Raw genomic sequence first — 27241 nt, forward strand, 5'->3', positions numbered from 1 at the left:
AGTACAATAGTGGTAATAACAAGGACAATAACAGATAACAGTTTATCAAAGTGATGATCAACAGGTCCATGGCTAGGTTCAGGATTGCTGGGGGGAGGGGGGTCAGGAGTCCTGCAGTGTTGCAGACTCCAGTCGGCCTCAACCAAATGCCTGGCGGAACAACTCCCTTTTTCAGCCCTTGCAGAACTGCTTTAGTTCTGTCAGGGCCCTTATCTCCTCCAGAAGCTCATTCCATCAGCTCATTTTTTGGAGGGGGCATCATCTGGGCATGGAATTGGGGCCACTGTGGAAAGGCAGGTAGTTGTGAGTTTCCTGTATTCTGCAGGGGGTTGGACCAGATGACCCTGGAGGTCCCTTCCAACACCACGATTCTATGCTGGCAAGACCCTGGTTTTGCAATGTCTGTCAAGCTCTATTGTCTTTCCCTGAACCTATTTTTCTTCTGACCAAAGTTTGAGTCCAATGGCACCTTTAAGACCAACAAAGTTTGATTCGAGATATAAGCTTTTGAATGCAAGCATGATATTCAGATATTTTTGCACACAAAAGCTTATAGAATCAAACTTTGTTGGCCTGAGAGCTGCCACTTTGTTCTGCTGCTTCCCGCCAACAGAGTGACCTGCCAGAATCCAATTTTTTCCCTGCAAGACAAAACAGCCATCATGCATCGGCACAGAGTTCAGACCCAAGTCCAAAATCAGAGCCACGTTGCAAGGCTCAGGAAACTTGGTGATTTTGCACAGATGTGGAAGAATTGTGGCTTAGCAGTGGAGTTTCTGCTTGGTCCCTGGTTCAACCCTCACCAGCACATCCAGTCAGAAATATTGAGTAGGAAGTGATGTGAAAGACCTCCACCTGAGACCCTGGAAAGCTGCTGCCAGTCAGTGTAGACCAGGGGTAGTCAAACTGCGGCCCTCCAGATGTCCATGGACTACAATTCCCAGGAGCCCCTGCCAGCGAATGCTGGCAGGGGCTCCTGGGAATTGCAGTCCATGGACATCTGGAGGGCCGCAGTTTGACTACCCCTGGTGTAGACGATGTGGTTCAGGCTAAAGCAGCTCCATGGGTTCAGTGGTCTCCAATTGAGTCTGTTCCCACCACCAAAGTTGTCTTGAGTCAAGGCTGCTAACTGCACCACGGCCAGCAGCTCTAGGCTTGATCTAAACGGCAAAATGCTAAATGAAGCAATCAAAACTTTCAACTACAGTAAACCATGCAGCATTGGGACAGAGTGTGCAGTAGTCTGAAAGCAGGACAAGGAGCGGGAAGACTCAGATCCCTGCTCTGCCATAAGAATCCCTGAGTGACCATGTGCCAGCAACAGATGCTCTTCCCCCACCCCAATCCACTTCATAGGGTTATTGCAAAGGTTGGCAATGCCATCCTGAGCTCCTTGGAGCAAGAATGGGATAGAACTGTGATGCGCAGAAGGAGGAGAACTGGTTTATACAAGAGCCCCCATCTTGGTGCACTACTTTTATTTATCTTATATTGTGAGAACATCATCTTATTTTTACTGTTCTTAAATATTAACTGGGGAAATACTGCTTTGCTTCTGTATTTTACAGTCCAAATTTTGTTTGGCCATATGCAATAAATATTTATCATCATACTACCCAAAGGAATCTCAAAGCGGCATACAATCTCTTACCCCTCCTCTCCCTACAACTGGCGCCCTATGAGATAGGTGAGGCTGAGAGAACCCTGAGAGAACTGTGCCTTGCCCAAAATCACCCTGCTGGCAGCATGTGGAGGCACAGGCCAATCAAACCCAGTTCTCCAGATTAGAGGCCGCTGCTCTGAACCACTACAAGCCATTCCTTGCCTCTGCCACGTTTCCTGTGAACCTGCAGAGAAATCAGAGGCAGGAAGGAGAATCTTCTCCGTCTTTTTGCTGAGATTCTGCTGATGGCAGAGCAGCCCAGCAGAACATCTGCACGTGGCTATCTGGCACAGGGACAGTTTTAAGCTGTCATTCTCCCCCCTCCCCGCCATGGACAAAACTCCTGATCCAATCTAGACACATTTGCAGCTAGTGATGCCAGAGAGTGATTCATGCTTGCATCTGGGCAGCCCAAATAAACAATGCAAGACAGAGAGGCATCTCCCTAGATCAGGGGTAGTCAACCTGTGGTCCTCCAGAAGTCCATGGACTACAGTTCCCATGAGCCTCTGCCAACATTTGCTGGCAGGGGCTCATGGGAATTGTAGTCCATGGACATTTGGAGGAACACAGGTTGACTACCCCTGCCCTAGATGATGCCATTTGCTATCCCCCTCCATCTCCTTTGATGTCCTCTGGCGACATCAGGTGCAGCCAGACTCATTTCTCCGGACAACATTCGAGCAGCAAGGATGCCCACCAAGAGTTTTCAGGAAGTGGATGGGGTCGGTTGGGGCCATTGCCCAGCAGGGTTTCTGATTTGCCACCGAAAATCTGACTGACTGCAGGAATTAAAAATAACAAACATTCAGTGGCGGCCGACACCACAGTGCTGGTTTTATTCTCACTCGCCTTTCTTTCCCACTATATCCATCTTCTCCCTTGTGCGGGTGGCAGCCATTTTGTGGTCATGCCCACCAGGCTGTGTCCCATTTCCAAATATGGCCACAAGCTCAGAAAAGCGGGTGGCCCCTGGACTGTCCCCACTAGCGCCAAGCTGGTTCACCAGGAACCACCTTTCGGCTTCCGAGCCCCTCCGGCTCTCACCCAAGGTTCCGAACGTTAGGCGACATGGAAACCCCGGTGGAAACCAAGAGTGTGGAGCTGGGGATACACCCACAGCTTGGTGTAGTGGTTAGGAGTGTGGACTTCTAATCCGGTGAGCCAGTTTTGATTCCCTGCTCCCCCACATGCAGCCAGCTGGGTGACCTTGGACTTGTCACAGCCCTCATAGTGCTGTTCTCACAGAACAGCAACATCAGAGCTCTCTCAGCCTCCCCTCCCTCACAGGGTGTCTGTTGTGGGGAGAGGAAAGGGAAGGAGACTGTAAGCCGCTCTGAGCCTCCTTTGGGTAGTGAAAAGCGGCATATAAGAACCAACACTTCTTCTTCTACAACCCAACTGAGGAATAATTGGCCTAAAGATGCTGACTGTTCTGGGTAAAACAAAAGGCTTTTAAAAAAAGGAAATAAATAAAACAGGAAGCAGAAGAGCTAAGGATTGCAACAGAGAAAGTGGCTGGGAAGGAGGAAGGAAGTTGATAATTCAAGAAAAGGGTGGGGGAAAATAAAAGGGGGGAAATAAGCCAACATCATAATGGTCATTTACTGAAACCCTTAAGAAGTAGTCCAGCAAATAGAAATGACGTTTCAGCCCCAAAAACTATTTCCAGAATCAGGATTCTTCTAGCTGATGCTGCCAGCGCATCTCTTGATCTAAAAAGAGAATAAATTACTGGCATTTTGTGAAGAAAGTTCAAAACTGTATGGGAGCGATCTCAGTACCTTAACTAAGCAACAGTTCCCAGAATTCCTTTCTAAAACTTCCAGTGTTTTTTATAGAGGGAGGTGTATCATGCCAGCAGGCTCAGCTGCATCTTGCAGCAAATAGCAGCTGCAAAATGGTCACTAAGCAATCTGACCTGATAAGATAGATCAGGCTTTCTCAACCAGGGTTTCGTTAAACCCCGGGATTTCTTGATGGCCCTGGGAGGGTTTCCTGAATAGATGGGAGTTTATAATTTTTATATGTTCTTTTTTATTTGTTAAATATTTATTGGGTGGTATGGTTGCTGGGATTGAGGCTGGGAGTTCAATCCCAGCAGCCGGCACAAGGTTGACTTAGCCTTCCATCCTTCCGAGGTCGGTAAAATGAGTACCCAGCTTGCTGGGGGGTAAAACGGTAATGACTGGGGAAGGCACTGGCAAACCACCCCATTATGAGTCTGCCATGAAAACGCTGGAGGGCGTCACCCCAAGGGTCAGGCATGACTCGGTGCTTGCACAGGGGATACCTTTACCTTTATGGCCATATATGGTCATGTCAACCTGCTTGCCTCCCCCACCCATCCCCAATGGCCAATGAAGGGCCTAGAGGGGGTGGGAAGGCTAGGGGCTCTGAGTAGGCATGTCCACAGCTATGCTTCCCAACCATATTCTTCCCAATTGTGCCACTTCTGGGGTTTCTTGAAGCCTGAAGAATGTTTCAGGGGTTTCTCAATGGCAAAAAGTTGAGAAAGGCTGAGATAGAACAATGTTTTCCCAGCTCTGAGGCCTGATCAAATCTTGTGCATGAGCAAAAACATCCTAATGGAAATAGTGCAGGCCCAGCAGAGAAATTGCCCCCCCCCCCCGCTCAACATCTCCAACCCCACTGCCAGTTTCTTCTGAAGGCTTCCAGGAAGAATAACCAGGATGAAAATTGACAAGGCAGGAGCAATCATTTATTATTTTTATTTATTTCTTAGATTTTTATACCACTCTCCCATATGGCTCATTTACTGCAAGTGGTGGAGGAAATTGGTGATGAAAGGGGAATTTCTTCTGCAGACCACAGAAGTCGAGATGGTGACAACAATCTAAACTGGTGCATGAAGGGTTTCATAGCAACTGCATCTATTCAGAGGTGACACATCAACAAAAAACCCACAGGAAGGCTGAGCTGTGAGCTTTGCATGGCTAACGTCAAACCTGGATGCTAACACATTTCATTCTGCTTCATGGTTTTTCATGCAACTTCATCGCCTGCCAGGCGACGTTCAAAGACGCTTTTAACAGCAGAGGTGAAATCTGTCTTGACAAATAGGGGAAGAAGCCCACCTCAGTGGCAGAGCTCCTGTCCCAGAAAGTCCCAGGTTCGATCCCTACATATAAAGTAGTAGACGATGCTGGATGAGTCCCTATAGAGTCACTGCCTGTCAGAGATTATAATCCATTACCACCACCCATGGAATGTACATTGACTGCCCTGTCATGCACAAGCAAAAAGTTAGCACACCACACAAGGTAATTTTTACATTTATTATATATGCATTGATTGCACAGATTTCGGGCATACCTTCAAATAACCCCTTGCACTCAATGGCCATCAGACAACGCCCTAATGCAGAATTTCCCCAACGTTTTGGCCTTGGAGGTACTCCTGAAAGATTTTTCAGGCTTCATGGTACTAGGAAGTGAAGTCAGCTGGCCACGCATCCCTGCCATGCCCCCTGAAAGTGACACGTCACCAGAGGAGCTATCACCCAGACCCTCCCACCGGATGTGACCAGGCCACTCCCACATCACAGGAAGTAATTTCTCCTGGCATCCCACTCTCCTCCTGCATCGCCAGAATCAATGTGCCTAACCCTTCGCCATCCCCCACCTACATCTGACTGTGGCATATTCATGTAATGACTACATTGGGTTTGGGGGCTGAAATCTACAAATGGGACCTTTTTTCACAGATTGGGTTAGAGTTAGGCAAAGGACATTGAAGTGTCTTAAATGCTGGCATGTGCAACCCCTGTAATCTACATGTTTTAAGAGCGTAAGGATATTCTACAGGGGCATCGGAGATGTGCGGTTAGCATATTTAGATTAGGAACTTCCAGATATTTTCAAAGCATCTCCTCCTGCGCCCTGATTGGGTGAATTGGAGACTTCCTTCTCCTCTGGGCATCCTTCCTGCCTTCTTTCCCTCCAGAATGTTCATCAGTTGGGCTATTAAGGCTCTCTCTCCTTAATAAAAACCATTTTATTCTTTTAAGCAGCTGGTGCTGCACCCCTTTGCACAGTTAAACTCTGTCAGCATCACACAGGACCAGACCAGTGGTTTATCAGGGCCTATATTGTCTGCTCTGATGGGCAGCAGCTGTCTTTCCCAGCCTTTACTAGCAGGACCTTTTAACCAGGGATGCTGCCAAGGGCTGACCCTGTGTCATTGTGCCCGCAAGCAGCTACTCTACTACGGAGACACCTTTCCCTTCCCTACGGCCTGTTGGCCCAAAGCAGCTCCACCGGCTCTCATCAGGGCATCTCATGCAATCTGAAACTCTCAGTTCAGAAACAGCCGTGCAGGGAAATATTATAGAATTTTAACTTTTTCTGTTTTGGTCTTCTACCAGCCTCCAATTAGAATGTGTAGCAGTTCAATGTCAATTGTTCTCAAAGCCCACCCCCTCCCTGTGCTATCAGGATCCCAACTGTGGTGCCCAAGTAGCGGACCCTTTAGAAATCGACGGCTTAGCAAACTAGTGTTTTTATCCAGAAACTCTGGCCAGCATTTCTCTCTTTGCTGCTCAGCCCCTACTATTAAAAAGGGCAAGTCACAAGTAGCAGAAGCCTCTTCCCTCCTTTTGAGAGCCAGCTTGGTTAAGAACGGCAGCCTTTAAACTGGAGAACTGGGTCTGATTCTCCACTCCATGTGAGGCCTGCTGGACATCCCTGGGCCAGTCCCAGTTCTCTCAGAATCCTCTTAGCCTCACCTAGCATACAGGGCATCTGTTGTGGCGAGAGGAAGGGAAGGGAAGGCAATTGTAAACTACTTTGAGACTCCTTTGGGTAATGAAAAGCAGGATGCAAACCCCCCTCCTCTCACTCTCTCCTGCCTTTGCAAGATGAGAAGCCAACCCGGCTCTGTTAACCAGATTATCCATCTCCCCCACCCCCCAGACTCCTATCCTGATGTCTCCCTTCCACAGACTCATGCTTAGATTCAGCTGTGCCCACCCCCCCAAGAGGCACTGAATGGGAAAAGCAGCTGCCCTGCCCGGAAGGAATCTTGTAGGGGCTGGCGATAAATCTCTCAACCCCTCCCACCCAGCCCCAGTTCTGTGCCCCTCCGCTCCAGATGTTTTCTTTTCTGAGCTATAAGAAAAGAAAATACTCCGGGAGAGTGTGAGTTTCAGTGATCCAGAGAGAGCCAGGAGGCCGTCAGCCCAGACTGGTCTGAATTTATATCTGCATTCCGAACAAACCCCCAGACGGGCCAAACGTCCTCTCCGTTTTACGTTGTTTCTTATTTGAAAGAATTGAATCGCAGACTGTTATGTAATGAAGAGTAGAATGTAATGTGATTTGGAATGGGAGATTGGAATGTAGTTCTTTGGTCTGGGGAAGGGGGGGATAACTCTGCATGGGTGGCCACCCCATTTCAAAGAGGACTGTGGGGATGCCTTCATATTTGGGGGGCAGATGTTAATTCCACAGTTGGTGGTACATCTGGCCATTGATCTTGATATATTTATTTCCTTCACTACGTCCCCCCCCCCAGTTGAAACCAAACAAATTATAATCTATACTTTGTTTATCCCCAGGTGGGGTCTGGGCATCCCCTGGAATTGCAGCTCATCTCCAGGCGACAGAAATCAGTTTCCCTGGAGAAAATGGCCGCTGCGGAGGGTGGATTCCATTATACTCCACTGGGTCTCTCCCCACCCCAAATCCCACTCACTCCAGACTCCACCTCCAAAGTCTGCAGGTATTTCCCAACCCAAAGCTGGCAACCCTATTTGGTTTCTAGATGACACAGTTCACCTGGAGAAAAGGGCTGGTTGGGAGGATGGCTTCAAGGGCATCATACCCTGCTGAGATCTCCCCAGAAATTTCTCAACCTGGATTCCACAACCCAAAACCCAGGATGACCTTGAGCGAAAGACTCACACAGTATCTGAAGAAACCTGCAGGCACGAAACTTGGTTGGTCTTAAAGGTGCCACTGGACTCTTGAATTTTGCTCAGCCGAACCTGCCTTTCATCTGGTTGTTAAAATAATACAATCAGGGTCAACAGACAAGTGTCCATGGTGCCTGGTGGAGAGATGGATTTTTTTTTTTTTAAATGCAGAGCCTGAGAGCTTTTGCGCATGGTTTTAAAGAACAAATGAATGGGGGGGGGGGAGTTCTGGAAGCAATCTGCACACACGCGTCAGAGGCGTGCTTAAGGCTGTCTCCAGTTTTCTCCAGGTTTAGATACAGAAGTTGCCTAAACTTACTGGGTCTTTTCTCCCAAGTTCTGAGGAGATTCATCTTTCTCCTGCTATTGACATCTTCCACCAGGGGCCAAAGACTTTTTTGGCTTTCTTTGGCATACCCCCAATAAATGTTTTTGAGCTCCTTTCCTAGTTCTAGCACCGCATGTTTATTGAGTTTGGTTGACTTATTTTATCATTTTAAATGTTTTTTAATACTTAAGCTGTTTCAATGTTCTCATGTTTGCTGCTTTAAGAACCCTGACTAAGTGGAAAGGTGGTACAAAAATGTTTTCAATAAATAAATATGAAAAGTCACTGGTCCCTCTCTAACTTCATATTATCTGCTCTGTGGCACAGTCTTACAGGGAGTTTAGAAAGGAAAAGGTGGACCTTCCCCCAAATGGTCCTTTGACCGGAGATAGTAGGATCTGAAGTTGGGACCTCATTCCCTTGGGGATACAGAATTTTCTGTCATGCATTTCTGCCCCTTCCCCTCTTGTGGGCATTTTTACAGATAGTCTATGCCAGGGGTAGTCAAACTGCGGCCCTCCAGATGTCCATGGACTACAATTCCCAGGAGCCCCTGCCAGCGAAAGCCGCGAAAGCTGGCAGGGACTCCTGGGAATTGTAGTCCATGGACATCTGGAGGGCCGCAGTTTGACTACCCCTGGTCTATGCACTACTCAAGATTTAGCTCAACTTGGCCCTAATGGAGCAGGCAGGTATGTCGCTTGGTGCGAAATACAAACACAAACAATGAATGTCAAGCACTGAAAAGCCCCTGATCCTCAGAAGATAAGGCAGGGTACAAATATTGCAATTTAAAAAAATTAAATTATCTCAGTGACAACAATCTTGCAAGGCAGGTGGATGCTATCATGGAGGGAACCAAGGCTGAGAAACAGAAGCATGCCTAAAATGAGCCCAGTGAATTTATGCTTGACAGCCAGGGGTTTTCTGGTGTCTCAGGCAGAGTTAGGCCTTTCCCATGGCCTGATACCCGAAATCCTTTCCCTGCACCTGTCAGAAACTGAACCCACAATGGCCCTCTCACAGGGGTTGCGGCTGGGCAAGCAGCTTAGCAGGGGAGGGGTGCACTATCCACACAACAGCCTTGCGGGGTAGATCAAGATAGAGCGTTCATCTGTCTGGAGCAACAGAAAAGAGCAAGATCGGCATGGTGAGACAAGAGGCAGAACTGAACTGAGAAACTATTGGAAAAAATGGATCTTCACGTCACTGGTCAGTTTTGGTTTAATTTCTGTAAACGAACACATGGATAGTTTTATGGTTGGGGGTCACCACAACCTGAGGAACTGCATTAAAGGGTTGCAGCATTAGGAAGGTTGAGAACCACTGCTCCAAGGCAACTGGCAGACCACTGGCCTGATCCAGCGGGGTTCCTTTTTACGTTGTGGTTCAACACATTTGTTTTCCCCATAAAGTAACAAGGGGAGAAAAACTATTGATCAGATGCCCTCCTACTTTGTAAGGCTGCAAAAATGGCCCTGTCAGCGGCAGTCCCGAGGAAAAGAACAGCTTTCTCAGGCAACGATTTTCATCTCCCCTGGCCGCAAATCACCCTACCACATCCCAGAGGATCACTTAACCCTATGTCAGCATTTCTATCCCAAACGTATATTTTGTGAGCACGCCTTGGAGCGGGGAGGGAAGAGATTTCAAGCTGCTCACAAGAAGGTGTCACTCATCGGCCAAGCCATAATGGTATGCACTCCGAGCAATTCACGCAAATGCATTTAAAAGGAGGGAGGCAGGAAGGAGAGAGAGAGAGAAAGAGATTTGGCAGGGATCAATCTAGAAAACAAGGATCGGATAGGGAAAGCCAGAGAGTGTAGTGTGTGCCGTCAGCTGAGCTATATAAAAACTTACACAGACAAGGTTGCTCTGAATAAGCCCCCTTTATGACTGAAAGTGTAGGAAGAAAAGAAAACATTCTTTTAGGTGCAATGAGTGAGTGTAACACCCCTGTGGTGTTACAGCTGACATAGGGTAAAGGTAAAGGTATCCCCTGTGCAAGCACCGAGTCATGTCTGACCCTTGGGGTGACGCCCACTAGCGTTTTCATGGCAGACTCAATACGGGGTGGTTTGCCAGTGCCTTCCCCAGTTATTACCGTTTACCCCCCAGCAAGCAAGCTGGGTACTCATTTTACCGATCTCGGAAGGATGGAAGGCTGAGTCAACATTGAGCCAGCTGCTGGGATTGAACTCCCAGCCTCATGGGCAGAGCTTTCAGACTGCATGTCCGTTGCCTTACCACTCTGCACCACAAGAGGCACATAGGGTAGGGGTGGTCAATCTGTGTGTCTCCAGATGTCCATGAACTACAATCACCATGAGACCCAGGTGATTGTAGTTCATGGACATCTGGAGACACACAGTTTGGCCACCCCTACTGTAGGGTTATCAAAGGAAGAGATGTTTAGTGCCCGATCTCCCTTGCCTGTCTTCATGTCCCAATTCTGGTAAATTTTTGGGAGGTTTCCCGTACGACTACTAGACAGGGGCAGCTCTGCTTAGCTTCCAAGGCCTGACTAGCTTGGCCTATCTAGGTCAGGTCATCAGGCTGCAGTGCAGGTACACGATAGTTCTGTGGCATGAGATGTCATTAACTGTTTTCATTTTAATTGGCTCCTTTTTCAAGGTGCTTTTTTCTTCCACTGCTCTCTAAATATAGAACTAAAATATCAAACCACCTCCTTTGCAAATGTCCACAGATGCATGGAGATTCAAATCTTCCACAGAACTTAAAACCCCATTAGTTATGCATCCTCTCATTCTAAAAATAAAATTGAAAAAATAAAGTTACTTGCACCCAATTTCCACATGGGAGAATCATTTAACTCTAAAGGCCGTCTTCTATAAGCCAATATAATCATTCAAGCAATCAGTGGAAAGCAGGGTTAAAACAGAGATGCTGAGAAGGCCCCTGCTGGAGAAGACCAACGCTGCTGAGACTAGGGTTGCCAGATATCTCCAGGAGTGGCCTGAAGTTCTCCTGGAATTAAAATTGATCTCCAGACTACAGAAATCAATTTCCCTGGACCAGAGATGGCTGAAATATGGCTCACCAGATGTCCATGGACTACCATTACCATGAGCCCCTGACAGCATCCTGTCAGGGGCTCATGGCAATTGTAGTCCATGGACATCTGGAGTGCCTCAGTTTAGCCACCCCTGCTCTGGAGGACTTGGCAGGTTTGAAGGGCAGACTCTATGGCACCATGCCCCTGCTGATGTCTCTCCCCTCCCAAACTCACCTGGCCAGTGTCTACTTTCAAAACTCCAGGAATATTCCAGCACGGAGGTGCCCCTGGAATGCCTACAGGCAAGGCACAGAAAAGCCTTCCATCTCCCAGACATTGGTATTCAGATACACTGCTTTTGTACATGGATGCTCCATTTAACCACCATGGCTTAATGCAGTGGTCCCCAACCTGCGGGCCGCGGCCCGGCGCCGGGCCGCAAAGGCCATGGGGCCGGGCCGCGGCTCCCTCTCCCCGCCCCTCCCCCCGCAGTAAAAAACTTCCCAGGCCGCAAGCTTGCGGCCCGGGAAGCTACTTACTGCGGGAGGGCGGGGAGAGGGAATCAGGGCCGGGCCGCGCCCGCGCGGCCCGCAGGTGCGGCCCGATCCACGGGTGCGGCCTGCGGGCGCGGCCGGGCGCGGCCTGATTCGCGGGCGCGGCCCGATCCTCGGGCGCGGCCCGATCCTCGGGCGCGGCCCGGCGCGGCCGAGCGCGGCTCGTGGGCGTGGCCCACGCGGTCCCTCTGGGCGCGGCCCGATGCCCTGCCGGTCCCCAGCCTAATAAAGGTTGGGGACCACTGGCTTAATGGATCTATCCTCTGCTAATTTGTCTTCATTCGTCCCCAACCTCAGTGGCAGAGGCTATTATAAGTTAAGCATTGTGTGAAAATGTACTTTCATTTTTTGAAGAAATTACTGGTTGCTGAGATCAGTGAATTCTGTTCTCAAGACCTGAGGTTCAGGGTAGGAGTGCTTGTGCTTTGGGTATTGTTCAAGTGAATGGTCTGATTCACAATCTACCCCCTGGGTAGATATACACAGATGCATTCAAGAGATACTCATGAGACAGGATTTAGGACAGGGGACTCTGTGAAATCCTTGCCCTGCAGCAACAGAGCAACATTTAAGAACTGACAGATATATAAAAGGCCTACAAAGAACAGAGTGTTCATGGGAGCAGCTGGTTCTAGAAGAAACAAAAATCCAGGCTTGTAGTAGCTGGGTTTTGGTGATAAGAAAAAATATATCTTTATTTGGTACATTTAAAAAGATGAACTGAACTCACCTCTCCCAAGACTATACTTATTTATAATTTTTGTAAATGCAAAATTAGCTCAGCACAACAGGCTCTTTTGCAGTTCTTAAAATTCTCAATTTATTGCATATGAAACAGCTAAACCTGCAGCGTTCTATCATATTTGAAAATATAAAATGCAGGTATACTTTTGAGATTAAAAAAAGAGCAAATAGCCATTAAAAAAAAACAGGCTTTCAATGGCCACTGACTATCTGCAAGGTAGCCAAACCCTCCCTGCCTCCAAGGCATTGGTTGTGCTGCTCTGATGTCACAGCATGTAGCCTCCCCATTTGCTGAGGGGAGAGAATGCAGAGTCAAGTAATGTCGGAAATAAAAATGAGGACAGCTGCTAAGAGGGAACTGGAAACTTGGTTTGAATGCAGGGAGAAAAAAGGAAAAATTGCAGCCCACAAGGAATCAGAAGGGGTGAGCAATTTAGGATCCCCCCCCCCAACATTTAAGAGGTATGAGCAGGCTAATTCCCCTACCTGTTCCCTCTGCAGAAAATGGCTCTTTGGAGGGTGACTTCCATATATAGTGGTATATAAAACTGAAGTCCCCCCCTACCCCAAATCCCGCCCACTTCTGGCTCCACCCTCAACATCTCTTGGCATTTCATCCTATACACAGAAGCTAGCTACAGTATTTGCTGGCGTATAAGACTACTTTCCCCCCTGAAAAACATGCCTCCAAGTGGGGGGGGGGGTCATCCTATACGCTAGGTGCACTTCAGTTGGGATAGACGTAGCTGCCCATAGTGGCCCATAGTACTGTAATGTAATGTAACAAACTGTATATTTTGAGTGGAAAAGTTGGGGGTCGTCTTATACGCCCAGTCGTCTTATACGCCGGCAAATATGGTACTTTGCTATTAGATAGATTTGTTTTTAGATGGCCGAGACAGAGGGTTCTTCTCCCATACATGAAAGGCCAGCTGAGCCGGACAGATTTCCTTAGGGAAACAGAAAAGGGATGCCACCACCAAGAAAGCCCTGTTTCTTGTAGACATCTTAACCTTGGAAGAGGCCTCCTTTGAGGATCTTGCACTTTTGACATATATAATTTGGACCTAAGGTCAGGAACTATTGCAAAAGCAAAACAAAAAGAAAATGCTCCACTTTATCCTCGCAAACAAACCTGTGATGTAGGGTAGGATGAGAAAGAGTGACTACTAGGGCAAGATCACCCAATGAGTTTCAATGCAGCATGGGGATTTGAAATCAGTTCCTCTCTAGGCATAGTTCAACCACTGCACCACACTTGCTCTCTGCAGTCCCTTTGGTGTTGGCCCCTTGCGAATCTACTGATAAGCACTGAAGTCTTCATTCCCCAAGATTCCAACACGATTAACTACAATCTCATCACATAGAGAGTTCACAGAAGCCATTCAAAGCCTTCAACAAGTGTTTCAATTTCTAAAGCAGGGATTCCCAACCAGGGGTCCGCAGGAACTCCAGAGGGGTCCCCCGGCCTTTCCCCTCCTGCCTTAACTGACTTGGCCACAAGCTAGGGAACCAGCCACTTCCATGGTCCCCCTTCCTGCCATCTGAGCATGAGTGAGAACTCTCATGGTTTCTACACCTGAGAGGGGAAGGAGCCTGCATTTCTACTCCCACCTTAAACTGCCTCCTGTCTCTCCCCCCCCCCTCCGTAGTCCTCGGTGGGCATGGCATGGAGGTGTGGCCAGTTGTCATCACTTCCAGGGCCCCTCAAAGCCTGAAAAATTATTTCAAGGGCTCCTACAAGGTCAAAAGGGCTGTTCTAAAGTGAGAAGAGTGGGGCATCACAAGGATTCCTTACCATGCCTTAAGTTTCTTGACTTCACACAACTGCTAGGCCTAAACCACATTTACCAGATTCCAAATGAGCATCTCTCAGCCTCAATTCCCCATCTGAAAAATGGGAATACCAATCAAATCTCTTCCTGGGATCATGTTACAATCTTTGCCCACAGAACGCTCTCCAGAGGTTTATTCTACTGAGCTTCTTGAACACCAGTTTTCCTTCTCCTCCAGGAAAACCGGTTTTGATATGACAAGGTGTGGGGCTTGGGGGGGGGGGAGGGTGTAGATGCCTGGCCTAAAGTACCTCTGCAGTTCCAAACTCTCCTAAAAGTATTGTTATGGAGTTTGTTTATTATTAGATTTTTATCCTGCCACTCTCCAAGGCCTTGTGGTGGGTAATAATACATACAATTCCGTAAAACCCCCATAAACTATAAAACTATGAAATGGTGCCTTAAAATTGTTGGGACGGGAAAGAAGAAATGTTATGCCCAGGAGATCCTTTCTCCCCGCATCTAGACATCACGTCTGTGAGCTCCTGACTGCCACATGAGTCTACCTGAATTACCAGGTAATTCAGTCTACCTGAATTACCAGTGGGATCCCCCTCTGCCATGGCTGATAATACACTCCTGGCAGGCTTCATAAAATTAGGTTGTGATATCTGTGTCAATAATTAGGTTGTGATGTCTGTGTCAATTTCTACTCACAGCCAGCAGTTTTGAGAGCCAAGGAAACAATGCAAAACAAAGGGGAAAAATAAAAACACTCTGCACATGTCCAGGCTTCAGGCACCACACCAAATGTCATTTCCAGAGGCAAAACTTGACTAGGAAACTAAACAGAAAATTCTACTTTCCCTGCTATTAAATTCTGACGGAGAGTTCTGGGGAGCTTGAAAACTAAGTCACACCCTGAGTTCTTGGCTTCCCAGGAAATTCAGCCCAGATTCAGACAGATAAGCCTACCTGGGCATTAAAGCTTCTCGGGAAGCAGGTGAGAGTTTATTTCTCCCTCTCTGCGACTCTCTCTCAAGAAAGGGCAGCCTTTGCAAACAGCCGCAAGCCGATTAACTCCGGGCCTTGGAGCCGTGCTCGCCTCGGTTGCTTAGCGAACTTGAAACCAACAAAACTTAACAGCGGGCGATGCCTCCTTCCCCAAGTCGTATCCACAGCAACTGAGGTTCGATTCCCGCCTGGGGAAATACACATAAGCGCTCGACAGCGGACTCTCCTAAATCAGCGACAGTCTTCGCTTTTGTTTTCTAAAGAGGTTCCTCTCTTTACAAGGAGTGAAAGATCTGCCGCGCTGACATCATTTGCCTTCAGAGAAATCTACAGCCACTACTAGACGCAATACTAAGAAAGAGAAAAGCGATCAACTTTTACGCTCGCGCACGTGGGCAGATCAAAAGTGGGGGAGAGGGAGGGAGAAAACGAGGATTTAAAAGTTTCTCGGTAAACTGAATTTGGATTTCTTTCGCTGGCTCGCCAGCCCCTACTTCCCTGCTCTCTGGAATCTGTCCCTCCCGATTTCCCGCCAGTATGTAGTAGACACAGAAAAGAGCAGGGGCAGAAAATCAGGGCAGAGGGGGTACCTGCTCACCTGGTTACGCTGCTTGGGGTCGCTCCCCGCATCAACGCTGCTTTTTCTCTTGCTCCAGCCTCACCTTCCAACTCGATGCAAACCCCCCAAACTAAGCCCCGTAAAACCCACCCCCTTCTTAGTCAGTTTCCTGGAGTCTCAACTTCGCCGCTAACAATAGTCTCCGATGCGAAGATAGGCAGATGGCCGGGGACAGAGGAGGAGCGACCAGGCTATTAGCATAAGACGAATATCTTGGCCAATCAAAGCTCGCGGAGGAAAGGCGCCCTCCGGCCTTGATTAGCATAAAGCGGGGCTCTTCTAAAGGCACAGCTGCCGGCGCGGCAGGACTCTCCGCCTTCCGACGCGATATTTGCATAATCTTTGACCAAGGAGCCAATCAGAGCTGCTCGGAACTGTGGGGCTGCCGGCCTTGGTCTGCAATACAGCATATTGTTAACCCTACAGTTCCGACCCAGAGAAGTCCCGCTGGTTTCCAGGCGGATTACTTCCAAGCCAGTGTGTGACCAGTTGAGGAGGGGTCCAGGAGAAGGAGGTTAAAATCTCTATTCTGCCATGGAAACATGCGGAGTGACTTTGGCTAGGGTCCCCATGGTCACCGGCAGGGGATGGGATATATGGTGGCCAGATCCGAACTGGGGATGGAGAGGTCAAGGACCTCAATGAGGTACAATGCAGGGGTGGCCAAACTGTGGCTCTCCACAGCTCCATGGACAACAATAGCCTTGAGTCTCTGCCAGTATGCTCATGGCAGGGACTCATGGTAATTGTAGTCCATGTATATCTGGAGAGCCACAGTTTGGCTACCTGCCCTAGTGTCCACCTTACCAAGCAGCCATTTTCTCCGGGGGAACTGATCTCTGTTGTTTGGTGATGAGCTGTAATCCCAGGAGATCCCCAGGTCCCACCTGGAGGATGGCTTCCCTATTGGTCAGATTATTGTTGAAAATATAGATGCAGTTCCCAGTGAAAAGCAAATTGCTGCAAAACTTATTATCTTGCTCTTGTGAGGGTTTTTTTTTAGCAAGATCAACGCCGTTGAAATGCTGGTACCAGCATCCAAATGAGACACCTTGACCTGTTCAAACACAGATGCAATTGCGGTGTGAAAACTGCACCACAAGGGTTCATCCTTCTATGCTTACCTGGGAATTGTGAATAAATATAGGTATGATTCCCAGGCTGAACCAAATTTACCAATTTCCAGGTGGGGCCTGGATTTCTCCCAGAATTACTACAGATTTCCAGTCCTGGAGAGAGAAATCAGTTCCCCCAGAGACAACAGAAACTTAATAGTTATACTATCTCACTGAACTCTCTCTATTCCCAAAACTTTGCCATCCTCATGGACTGCCCCCAGATCTTCAAAAATTTCCCAGCTAGGAATTGGCATCCCTAAGCAAAATGTAAACTTGTGCAGTTCAACAATAGCCTGTCCTTTTGGAATCTAGCTCTTCCTGTGTCCTTTAGATGAACTACATGGACCACTGGTATCTTGGAGCTTCAGGTGATGGAGAGATAAGGTTGCCAACTCTGGGGTGGGAAACTTATGGAGATGGAACGGCAACTTTCTGATAGTAGTTGATCTCCTGGAATTACAACTGATTTCCAGGTGATGGGGATCAGATCACCTGAAGAGAACGGCAGCTTTGGAAAGTGAGCTCTATGGCAGCGGTAGTCAACCTGTGGTCCTCCAGATGCCCATGAACTACAATAGTACTGAGCACTTGCTGGCAGGGGCTCATAGGAATTGTAGTCCATGAACATCTGGAGGACCACAGGTTGCTTACCCCTGCTCTGTGTGGTTATACCCCACTGGAATCATTACTCTCCACTCTACCAAGTGGGAATGCCTGTTCCAATCCTTTCACTGTAAGGGCCTCAAACAGCAAGTTATGGGGAGACAAATCTTTCTGGGCCTGAATCTCTAGAGGGCCGCTCACCTGTGCCCTGCAGAGTTGCTGCTAGCTAGACTTGGCTGTGCCTCGCTCTCTCATCCTTCTATTGGGAGTGAGCATTACAAAAGGAGTTGGACAAAATGCAGCCAAGCAGAGGGCACACCGATACTGTGGAATCCATTAGAATAGCGATCCCCAACCTGTGGGCTGCGGACCACATGTGGTCCATCGACTAATTGGAGGTGGGCTGCGAAGGATGCCTCCCCTCCCCCCCCTGGCCCTTTACAACACATTTTGGGTGTCATTGTCTCCCATCACTCCCAGATGGGACTATCTCGTTGCAGAGAAACAAGCTCAGGGTTCCCATTGATTTGTCATTGTCATGAGTTAAAATTTCCATGAAAATAAAATGTTCCTTATGTTCATTGTTGTGGCGTGTCTGCATCTTATTTTGAAGGGATGTTTAAACATCAGAGAGCGTTAGGGCACTGGTTGAGAGTAGAGGAGTAAACTACCAAAGGTTGGGGACCACTGCATTAGAACATCCGTATCCGCAGTGATATATATAATGGGGAGAAGGTCTCCCAACATGAGCCCATGTGGTTATCCCATGTCCAAGATAAGCATCTCAATAACAAGCTTGTCACCTGTGAACTGAATGTCTAACTTAATGGCACCCAACTTACTTGCAACCATACACCTTGGCATTACCCTGGACAGGATCTTGAGCTATAAACACCACCATACCAATGCATTAGTGAAAATATACATGCAAAACAATATTCTCCATAAATTATGAAGGACAACTTGGGGAGCATCTGCTACCACAGAAATGTTTAATTAAAAAAGAATTCTACGCTTTTTTAGGCCGGTTGACCCAAAGTAGCCAATGATGGGCCCAGACAGGATGGTAAGGGGAGGGCCCACGACATTTAAACCATTTCTGCCTGAGGCCCTTCTCACTTCTGGGGTGTGTGATGGGGAGGCGTGGCCAGCTGACATCACTTCCTGGCACCTCGAAGCCTGGGAAACATTTTAGTAGCCAAAAGGTAGAAAAAGGCTGCTTGACAGGGTCATTGTAAATTAGCTGCAACTTGAAGGCTTGTCCCACCACCAGTATCAGTAGGGAGTCCTGAGCACTGACAGCACCCCATGGGCATCCTCTATGCCAGGGGTAGTCAACCTGTGGTCCTCCAGATGTTCATGGACTACAATTCCCATGAGCCCCTGCCAGCAAACGCTGGCAGGGGCTCGTGGGAATTGTAGTCCATGGACATCTGGAGGACCACAGGTTGACTACCCCTGCTCTATACAACAGGTAAACCAGGATAGCATCATGCTGGCAATATTGCAAATGGGGGGGGGGGCAGGGCAGAAGAGTGTGGCACCTGGGGAAGTCCTAATAATGAGCTGGCGAACGAGACAAGATTCGAGGCATTCTGGCTCAAAGCAGAGCTGTTTAAGCAGGTACACTGTGGAAAGGTCCCTCCGATGGAATCCTCGCTGCCCCTCTCCGTCCGGGCTTTGGATTCCTGTGCCTAGTGACAACCCACCCCCCCAAAAAAAACCCCCACCACGTGTCTTTTGTAATATGTTTGGTTTATTGAAAAATTAAAAGCTCAAGCTCTCTCATATATAAATACAATAACATTTCGGGCCATTGACAAGGCATTCTCCATAGCTGGGTGGATGAATGGGAAGGCAAGAGGCTAAGAACCTCAGGCCAGGAGGGCCCAGAGAGATTAACCCCCCCCCCAAGGACTTGGGGCACTAGCTTCACAGGTGCTGCCCCCTGGAGGCTACTTCCCTCCTCTTGCAGCACGCTGGAAGCAGGGGGCGGGGCAATGCATGGTTCCTCCCCCTCCACCGATTCATTGGTTCTCTGTAGCGGGCCTAAAGTACTTCTGTGGGGACTGGCAGCAGCGATGGGGATGTCTAAACGGGCCGGCGGGATTCTCAAACAGGTGCGCAGCCCCAGTCACTCTACCGCAGGGATGAAGGGGCAGAGGACAGCGAGCCACAGTTGACCCACCATGCAAAGTTGATCTATGGAGGGAATTGCTATTGGACAGTCACACTCTCGTTTCTTTGCCTCTTCATTCCCCCCAACGTTCCTACCACGCTTTTGGGGGTGGTAGCGATGAGGGGTTTAGCAGGGATGGTGTCCCCAGCACCACACCAACCCCAAACCTGCTTCCTCGGAAAGCCGCCCATGTTCTGTGCTGGCGGTGTCCATCCGTGTGCTGCTGGACTTGGTGTGGGAGTTATCCAGGTGTCGTGACGATGTGCATACATGTGCACATTGCGTCAGAGCCCTCTCCAAACCCCGCTTTCTCGTTCTCTCTCGGCTTCAGCGCCTCCAGCTCCTAAAGGGCGATGTTGAATTCGGTGACCAGGAAATCGATATAGTCCTTCTCCTTTGACTTAAAGGCCTCGGCTATCAGGCGGGCCGCCTCACGGTGCTCCTTCCCCCGTAGGGCCATGCTGTTCACCTCCAGGATCACGTGGCCCACCTTCAGCTTCCCACAGTTGTGGGCGGAGCCACCTCGCTGCAGCATGTCAGAGAAAGAGAGAAGAGTTTGTTCTTTAGAAGAAGAAAAAGAAGAATCTTTTTTATACTCCGCTTTTCACTACCCAACGGAGTCTCAAAGTGGCTTACAATCGCCTTCCGTTCCTTTCTTCACAACAGTCACCCTTTGAGGTAAGTGGGGCTGAGAGAGCTCTGACAGGACTGCTCTCGGAGAACAGCTCCATCAGGACTGTGACTGGCCCACGGTCACCCAGCTGGCTGCATGTGGAGGAACAGGGCATCAAACCTGGCTTGTTAGATTAGAAGCCGCCCCTCTTAATCATCATACCAAACTGGCTCAGTAAAATTGCCTACTCTGGGTTGGGAAATTATCTGGGGATTGAAGGTATCTCAGTGAGGTATCATATCATAGACTCCTCACTCCAACACCGCCAATTTCTCCAGGGAAACTGGAGTTGGGCAAAATGCAGCCAAGTAGCGCATATTGCCCTCACGGTGTGGGACTCATTCCCCATTTCTCCTTCTACTGAAGTCCACTGAGATGCTCAGAAACTTGTCCCTGGGTGCAGGGAGCCCAGTGAGAGTCAGCAATGGGAAGGCTTCTGAAGACTTAAGTGACTCCAAGTCTTTGGGAATGTGTGGATGGATCCCTGCCAAAAACCTGCAAACCATCAACCTTATGCATTCTTTTCCTGAAACCTTTCAATGTAATATCATCCATGATGGGGAACGTGGTAAAACCCACTTGAGGAGATATTAACTGGACTTTCTGTCCAAATGTACCCTATATTATTTCTGTTTGCATTTCTTTCTAAATCTGGATATTGGCTTATGTCTTTTAGAATCATAGAATCATAGAGTTGGAAGGGGCCATACAGACCATCTAGTCCAACCCCCTGCTCAACGCAGGATCAGCCCAAAGCATCCTAAAGCATCCAAGAAAAGTGTGTATCCAACCTTTGCTTGAAGACTGCCAGTGAGGGGGGGCTCACCACCTCCTTAGGCAGCCTATTCCACTGCTGAACTACTCTGACTGTGAAATTTTTTTTCCTGATATCTAGCCTATATCGTTGTACTTGTAGTTTAAACCCATTACTGCATGTCCTCTCCTCTGCAGCCAACAGAAACAGCATCCTGCCCTCCTCCAAGTGACAACCTTTCAAATACTTAAAGAGGGCTATCATGTCCCCTCTCAACCTCCTTTTCTCCAGGCTGAACATTCCCAAATCCCTCAACCTATCTTCATAGGGCTTGGTCCCTTCCCCCCAGATCATCCTTGTTGCTCTCCTCTGTACCCTTTCAATTTTATCTACGTCCTTCTTGAAGTGAGGCCTCCAGAACTGCACACAGTACTCCAGGTGTGGTCTGGCCGGTGCCATATACAATGGGACTATGTCATCTTGTGATTTTGATGTGATGCCCATGTTGATACAGCCCAAAATGGCATTCGCCTTTTTTACCGCTGCATCACACTGCCTGCTCATGTTTAGTTTACAATCCACTTTCTCCTTTTTGTTACCGACAAGGTAACAATTCTCCTTTTTGTTACCGACAAGGCAGACTAGTTTGTATTCTCTGTTTTCTGTGCAACTGATGAGGCATTTCGGTCGGATCTCACGGGAAATTCTGACACGCACAATCATCCTTGCAGAAGTGGAAATGTGAAAACGGCTCCTTGCCATTTGCATTCCCTAAATGACAGCAACGGAAGCCCTGCTACCTTCTCTACATATACAAGGAACAGCGGAAGGCATTTCTTCCAACCAAATCTCAAACCCAAATCCAATGGAATCATGTGAACCATCTGTTTTACACTCCATCGCTCTCCTGTGTACAATGCTGCTTTGTTAAGCATTTATATTCAAGTGCTTTTGTGTGGCTGCAATCAATGCTCTTCAGCTTGAGCAAGTGGAGCTGTGTTCAGCACATTTTGTTTTTCCACTCACGCACAACTGGACCCAGCTCCTCATGGGTACCACACAGTCCTTTAGAGGGACAAGATACGTAGAATGAGGAATGATTGACACATGAGTTGGCAAATGCTTATATTTTATGGATGACTGATGATGATGATATTTCCATGTAAAGACACAAAAAAGAAGAACAGTTGGTTTTTATACCCTCCTTTTCATTACCCAAAGGAGTCTCAAAGTGGCTTACAATCGCTTTCCCTTCCTTTTCCCACAATAGACACCCTGTGAGGGAGGTGGGGCTTAGAGAGCTCTAACAGAACTGCTTTGCAAAAAAACACACGGCGAGGCCACTCCTGCAGCTGGGAGAAGCACCAGCCATTGTCCTGGTTGGGTGGGGCTCGCTACGCCTTCTCCCGGCCAGGAGAAGGCCGAAGACACTCGCCAGTGGGGGGGGGGGCGCTATGCCTTCTCCCAGCTGCTCCAGCGCCCGGGAGAAGGCTCCATCTGCTGCCCGGAGGGCGGGGGGGGGGGCGCGGATCTGGCGCCCGCTGTATTCGAGGTACAGCGGTCTTTATTTCTAGTATTATATAACATGGCAGTTCCCAAACAGCACAGCAAGATGCACATCTGCTAAAATATCACAAACCAGTTTGGAACTCTTGGGGTGGAGAGAGAAGTCTTTCCTTTTATTGCAGGCAGAGGCAACTTGCAATGGGCAGCCTGAATACAAAGTTCGGGGAAGGAGTTTGCTTATCAGCAGACCTGATCTCTGCCTCTCCTACCTGTATGGTCACAATTCGAGGCAGGGGCTGGCGAGTGTTGGCTCCACCCTCAATGGCGATGCCGAGGGTGGGTGCAGTCTTCATCACACGGATCAGATGGGATGTCGGTTCCAGGAGGCCTGGCTGTTGTAGGAGGCAGAAGAGAAAAAGAGGTATCTCACACAGTGTGATAGCAGGCTAGATAGTGTCAGGTAGAGAGCTGAAGGGAGACCTGAGTTCAAATTCCTTCTTGGCCATCCAGTCTACAGGGCAATATTCTCTTGGCCAAGGATTATCCTGCTCAGCATGATCTAAGAATGGAAGGAAGCTCTGCTATATGAAATTAGATTGCCTTCCTCATGAACAAGTCTGAGATTTCTACCCCAAACCCAAACCCAAATAAAATGCACATGTTTAAAAATAAAGAAACAGAACCAAGAAGATTTTGCAGATTCATTGCAGTAGTGGCAAGAATGATACTGAGATACACCATGATGGAGGTCAGATATTAGCACTGGAAGTTTGGCCTTGGGAATGATAGAATCATAGAATAATAGAATAATAGAGTTGGAAGGGATCTCATGGGTCATCTAGTCCAACCCCCCTGCATTATGCAGGACACTCACAGCCCACTGTAACTTGCTACCTCCTTGAGCCTTCATAGAATCAGCCTCTCCATCAGATGACTATCTAACCTCTGTTTAAAAATTTCCAAAGATGGAGAACCCACCACCTCACAAGGAAGTTAGACCAAAGCTGCTTCTGAGCATGTGCAGAGTATATTTGCCCCTTACTCTCTAGTTCAAGGTGCTCAGACACACTTAGTTGTCACTTCACCCAATCTAAGTCTCCTGTGTCCCACTGGTACTTCATGCAGACAATACAAATTAGGCTTCTGAGCATGCACAGAATACATCTCCCTGATCCACTGAGTAAATGTAGTAGTTGCCTGCCACTGTGGACGAAGAGGTAGGACTTGCAGCATAAAACGTTTTGGATTCTGGGCAGATGTGAATTGCTGATTGCCTTGCTTGCGAGAAGCATGGGCCCATGCTGCCCTCTGATGGTCAAATGCACCATTACATTTTTTTTAGCTTCCACCCAGCCTTTAACTATGGGAGAGGGTGAGAAGCTTTGGATAAGCATGGAGAAACAGAATGGTTTCCGGATGGCAAAGGTGCCAGGAAAGGATGTCTTTTAATCTCCCGCTCTGTATGCAGAACCGATCATGCAGAAGGCCGGAGGAGATTTAGATGAAAGTGGATTGAAAATGGGTGGAAGGAATACAAACATTTATTTATTTATCATTTAACATTTATTTATCGTGTGGGATTGGGCATTGTGGCGACAGCTGTGCCATGGGATCACCAGGAGATGGACTTGACTGAACGGCTAACAGCAACAACTAACGTGTAGCGTAGCCAAGAGATTCGAGGATTGTCTGGCAGTCGGGAAAGGGATGTAGGAAGGCGGCTTGCCGTTGCCTGCCTCTGCGTCATGATCCTTGCCATTGCTTGCCTCATGTTCCTTGGAGGAACTCCCTCCAAATCCTTGGAGGTCTCCCATTCAGATACTAGCCAGGGTCAGCCCTGCTTGTTTTCAAGGCCTGATAGGATCCAGAGCTATCTGTCCGGGATCAGAGTAAGGATTCATCACCATCATCACCATCATCACCATCATCTTTATTTTTATTTTTATTTTTATTTTTATTACACAGCTCTCCCGGAGGCTCAAGGCGAGTTACAACACGGTGCCTGTAGCAACAGAGTCCGTTTAAGGATTTGCACCACCTAAGCTGAGTACAGCTGGCACGGGAACGTGTCCTGCAACAATCACAGTGTGAAGGTCCGCTAACTTTACTGCTTTGCTGGGCCTGTGAACCTGCATGACCTTTACCGTGTGCTACATGTGCTACTATGATAAACCGCCATTGGATCTTCCTTTTCTTGGTTGTGGAGATGATGGAGGGAAAGGAGCACAAACGTCCGGTTCCCTTCTGCCGCAGAGGCAGCAGAGAGCTGAGGCTGAAACAACACCCACATGAACAAACCACACGAGCCCATTAACTCTGGACAAAATTAGGAAATTAAAAACAGATCATGGAAGGAAGATTCTCGAATGTCTCATCTCTGCTTTGGGAAGGAGACCCAGCGATCCAGAGCTGTGAAATTTGTTTGGAATTCATGCGAAAACTTTGACAGCTTTCCCCAGAGGTTCCATTTCCCTCCCTTCCGTACTCCACCTATGTCTGCTGAGTTCCCAGCAATGACTTACTGGTTTGGGGATGGTTTCGGCCTGGCCGTCGCTCCTCGGCGCTTCCTGCGGGGTTCTGCCCTTGACGGGGGCTTGCAGCCGGCTTCTGTCTTTGGTGCTCAGCTCCGCATCCCCGATGTCCACGCCGCTGTCCTCACTGAGGGTCTGCCCACTGTCAGAGAGCTGGGAGAGCGTGGATACTAAGAGCAGAGGACGATACCAAAGGGTGGTTAGCAAAGGGGGGTGGGGGGGTGGGCACAGAGACTCAGCAGGCCAGTCAGATGCTACACACAAAACAGGCTCCTACCCCCAGTTCCTTTGGCCACGAAAGGGACCATGACATGGGTAGCTGGGGCTGCCAGATCCAGACAGGGAAATTCCTGGAGAACTGGGGGTAGAGCCTGGGACAGGGAGAATCCGCTCTCTAAAGGAGAGCTCTGCTGTAATTCCAGGGGATGGCCAAGCCCCACCTGATGGCTGCTCTGAAGGAAAAGAGGCTGACCAAAAGGCTACTACTTTAAATCAAAGTCGTCTTTAATTAATCTAAGCCAAAACATGTTCCGGATAACCTCTCATTTTCGAAATAACAAAATAACAAATTTTCTTCAGTGGCTCAATAGGTGAAGAACAATATCAAACATGAGTTTTTTTCTCCACTTATTTCTGTACTCAAAATAACAGATATGAAATGCCTTCCGCGTTCTTTCTACACAGTCTGTTTCAGTTACTTCAATGAATCAGATACTTTTCTGAACGGTAAATATAAAAGCAATTGTTATTTTATAAAAGGCATGAAATCAGGACTCATTGCCACATAAAAAGACCCATATATAATTCCCTGTCGAGAATCCAATCAACCACAGTTGTTGTTTTGAAAATGAGAGGTCCTCCAGAACTCATTCTGGGCTCTGATTCATTAAAGAAGACCTTGATTTAAAGTGGTAGCTTGTTAGTCAGCCTTCCCCCCCATACCTATGTGCAGATGGAAGGTCATTCTACTCCTAACCAGATGGTTGGCAACTCTAGGGGGTAGGCATCCCAGGTGCCAAAACGGCAGGGCAGATGATTTTGCACAAGGACAGTTCTCTGAGGAGAGCCCCAAGACAAGCTGGGGTGGGCAGCAGAGGAGAAGGCGGGGGAGGGAGGAAGTACCGGATGACAAGGTGGCCTCAGAAGGCTGAGGTGGCCCTTTTGGGTGCTGGGAGCCTGGCTGGCTGCTAGGCAGTTGGAGCCAGCCATCTGTCCCATGCAGGGGTTCCACCCCATTGGGTAGCCCTGGCAATCAAGCCCTTGTGCTGTAGTGGTTGAGAGCGGTGGCTTCGAATCTGACAAGCCGGGTTTGATTCCCCATTCCCCCTCCACATGCCGCCAGCTGGGTGACCTTGGGCCAGTCACAGCACTGATAAAGGAGTTCTTACTGAGCAGTAATATCAGGGCTCTCTCCCTCACAGGGTGTCTGTTGTGGGGAGAGGAAGGGAAGGCAAACTGTAAGTCGAGACTCCTTCGAGCAGTGAAAAACAGAACATCAAAACCAACTCCTTCTTTTGTTACTGTCGGTCCCATGATGCCAGGCGCAGATATGGTGGGGGAAAGCACCTCCGCTGCTCATTTTCTCTCGCAGAAATGTCAGCTCTCATAAGCTAAGCAGGGCTGACCCTGGCTTGTATTTGGATGGGTGACCTGCAAGGATTGGGTGTTCATTCATCCAAGGATCACTAGGGGTCATGGCGCAGATACAGGTGATGGTGAACAACCTCTGAGCATCCCTTGCTTGACTGCCGGACAATCCGAGGACCTCCTGGCTATACAACACACATGTCATGTGATAAATAAATCTGTGGGGAAGCCACTGCCTGGTTCCCTCCCCCCAAAAAAACCACAGACAGGGAAGAGGGCCCCTCCTCATATCCCCCAATGGAGGGAAGGATCAGGTGGGCTGCAGGCTGCCCACCCCTGAAGCTGGGGGTAGGGAGGGTAGTCAACAGTAGTTCGGATACTCCTTGACCCCTGGTACCCTAGGAAATGACCTTGGGGTGCCTATTGGATAGGCTGACCCTGTGAGAGAGAGCCTTTCCTTTGGATACTGGTTTGATCCCCAGCATCCCTAATGATAAGGACACCAGAGCAGCAGGTGTTGTGGTGCCCCAGGGAACAACACTGAATTGGATGGACTAATGTCTTGGCTTGCTGAACAATAGCTTCCTGCATCCCTCCCCAATAACAATATCATGAACAAATACAAATAACAAGCTCTATTCT

The 27241-nt window shown here is 48.5% G+C and overlaps 2 protein-coding genes across 6 annotated transcripts in view; both read right to left on the minus strand.

The window, feature by feature from the left end:
* The window catches only part of AKNA (AT-hook transcription factor), a 77268-nt gene extending 61463 nt beyond the window's left edge, over positions 1 to 15805 (minus strand). For 3 of the 4 annotated variants that reach the window (XR_013226003.1, XR_013226004.1, XM_077306533.1), the window contains exon 1: positions 15628 to 15805. The gene's annotated coding sequence lies outside the window, so the exon portion shown is untranslated. Of the gene's footprint in view, positions 1 to 14990; positions 15128 to 15627 lie in introns of those variants that run through there. The other variant, XM_077306535.1, reaches the window with a different exon arrangement.
* Positions 15806 to 19113: 3308 nt separating this feature from the next.
* WHRN (whirlin) overlaps positions 19114 to 27241 on the minus strand; it is a 147045-nt gene continuing 138917 nt past the window's right edge. Inside the window, exons 11-13 of one of the 2 annotated variants that reach the window (XM_077306197.1) lie at positions 25004 to 25182; positions 22751 to 22873; positions 19114 to 20074 (exon numbers count right to left, since the gene is read on the minus strand). In XM_077306197.1, coding sequence (XP_077162312.1) covers positions 19892 to 20074; positions 22751 to 22873; positions 25004 to 25182 — 485 coding nt within the window. In that variant the 3' untranslated portion in view covers positions 19114 to 19891. Of the gene's footprint in view, positions 20075 to 22750; positions 22874 to 25003; positions 25183 to 27241 lie in introns of those variants that run through there. The other variant, XR_013225916.1, reaches the window with a different exon arrangement.

The sequence above is a fragment of the Paroedura picta genome, chromosome 12 (genome assembly GCF_049243985.1).
Source record: "Paroedura picta isolate Pp20150507F chromosome 12, Ppicta_v3.0, whole genome shotgun sequence".
In the NCBI taxonomy this organism is placed as follows: Eukaryota; Metazoa; Chordata; class Lepidosauria; order Squamata; family Gekkonidae; genus Paroedura; species Paroedura picta.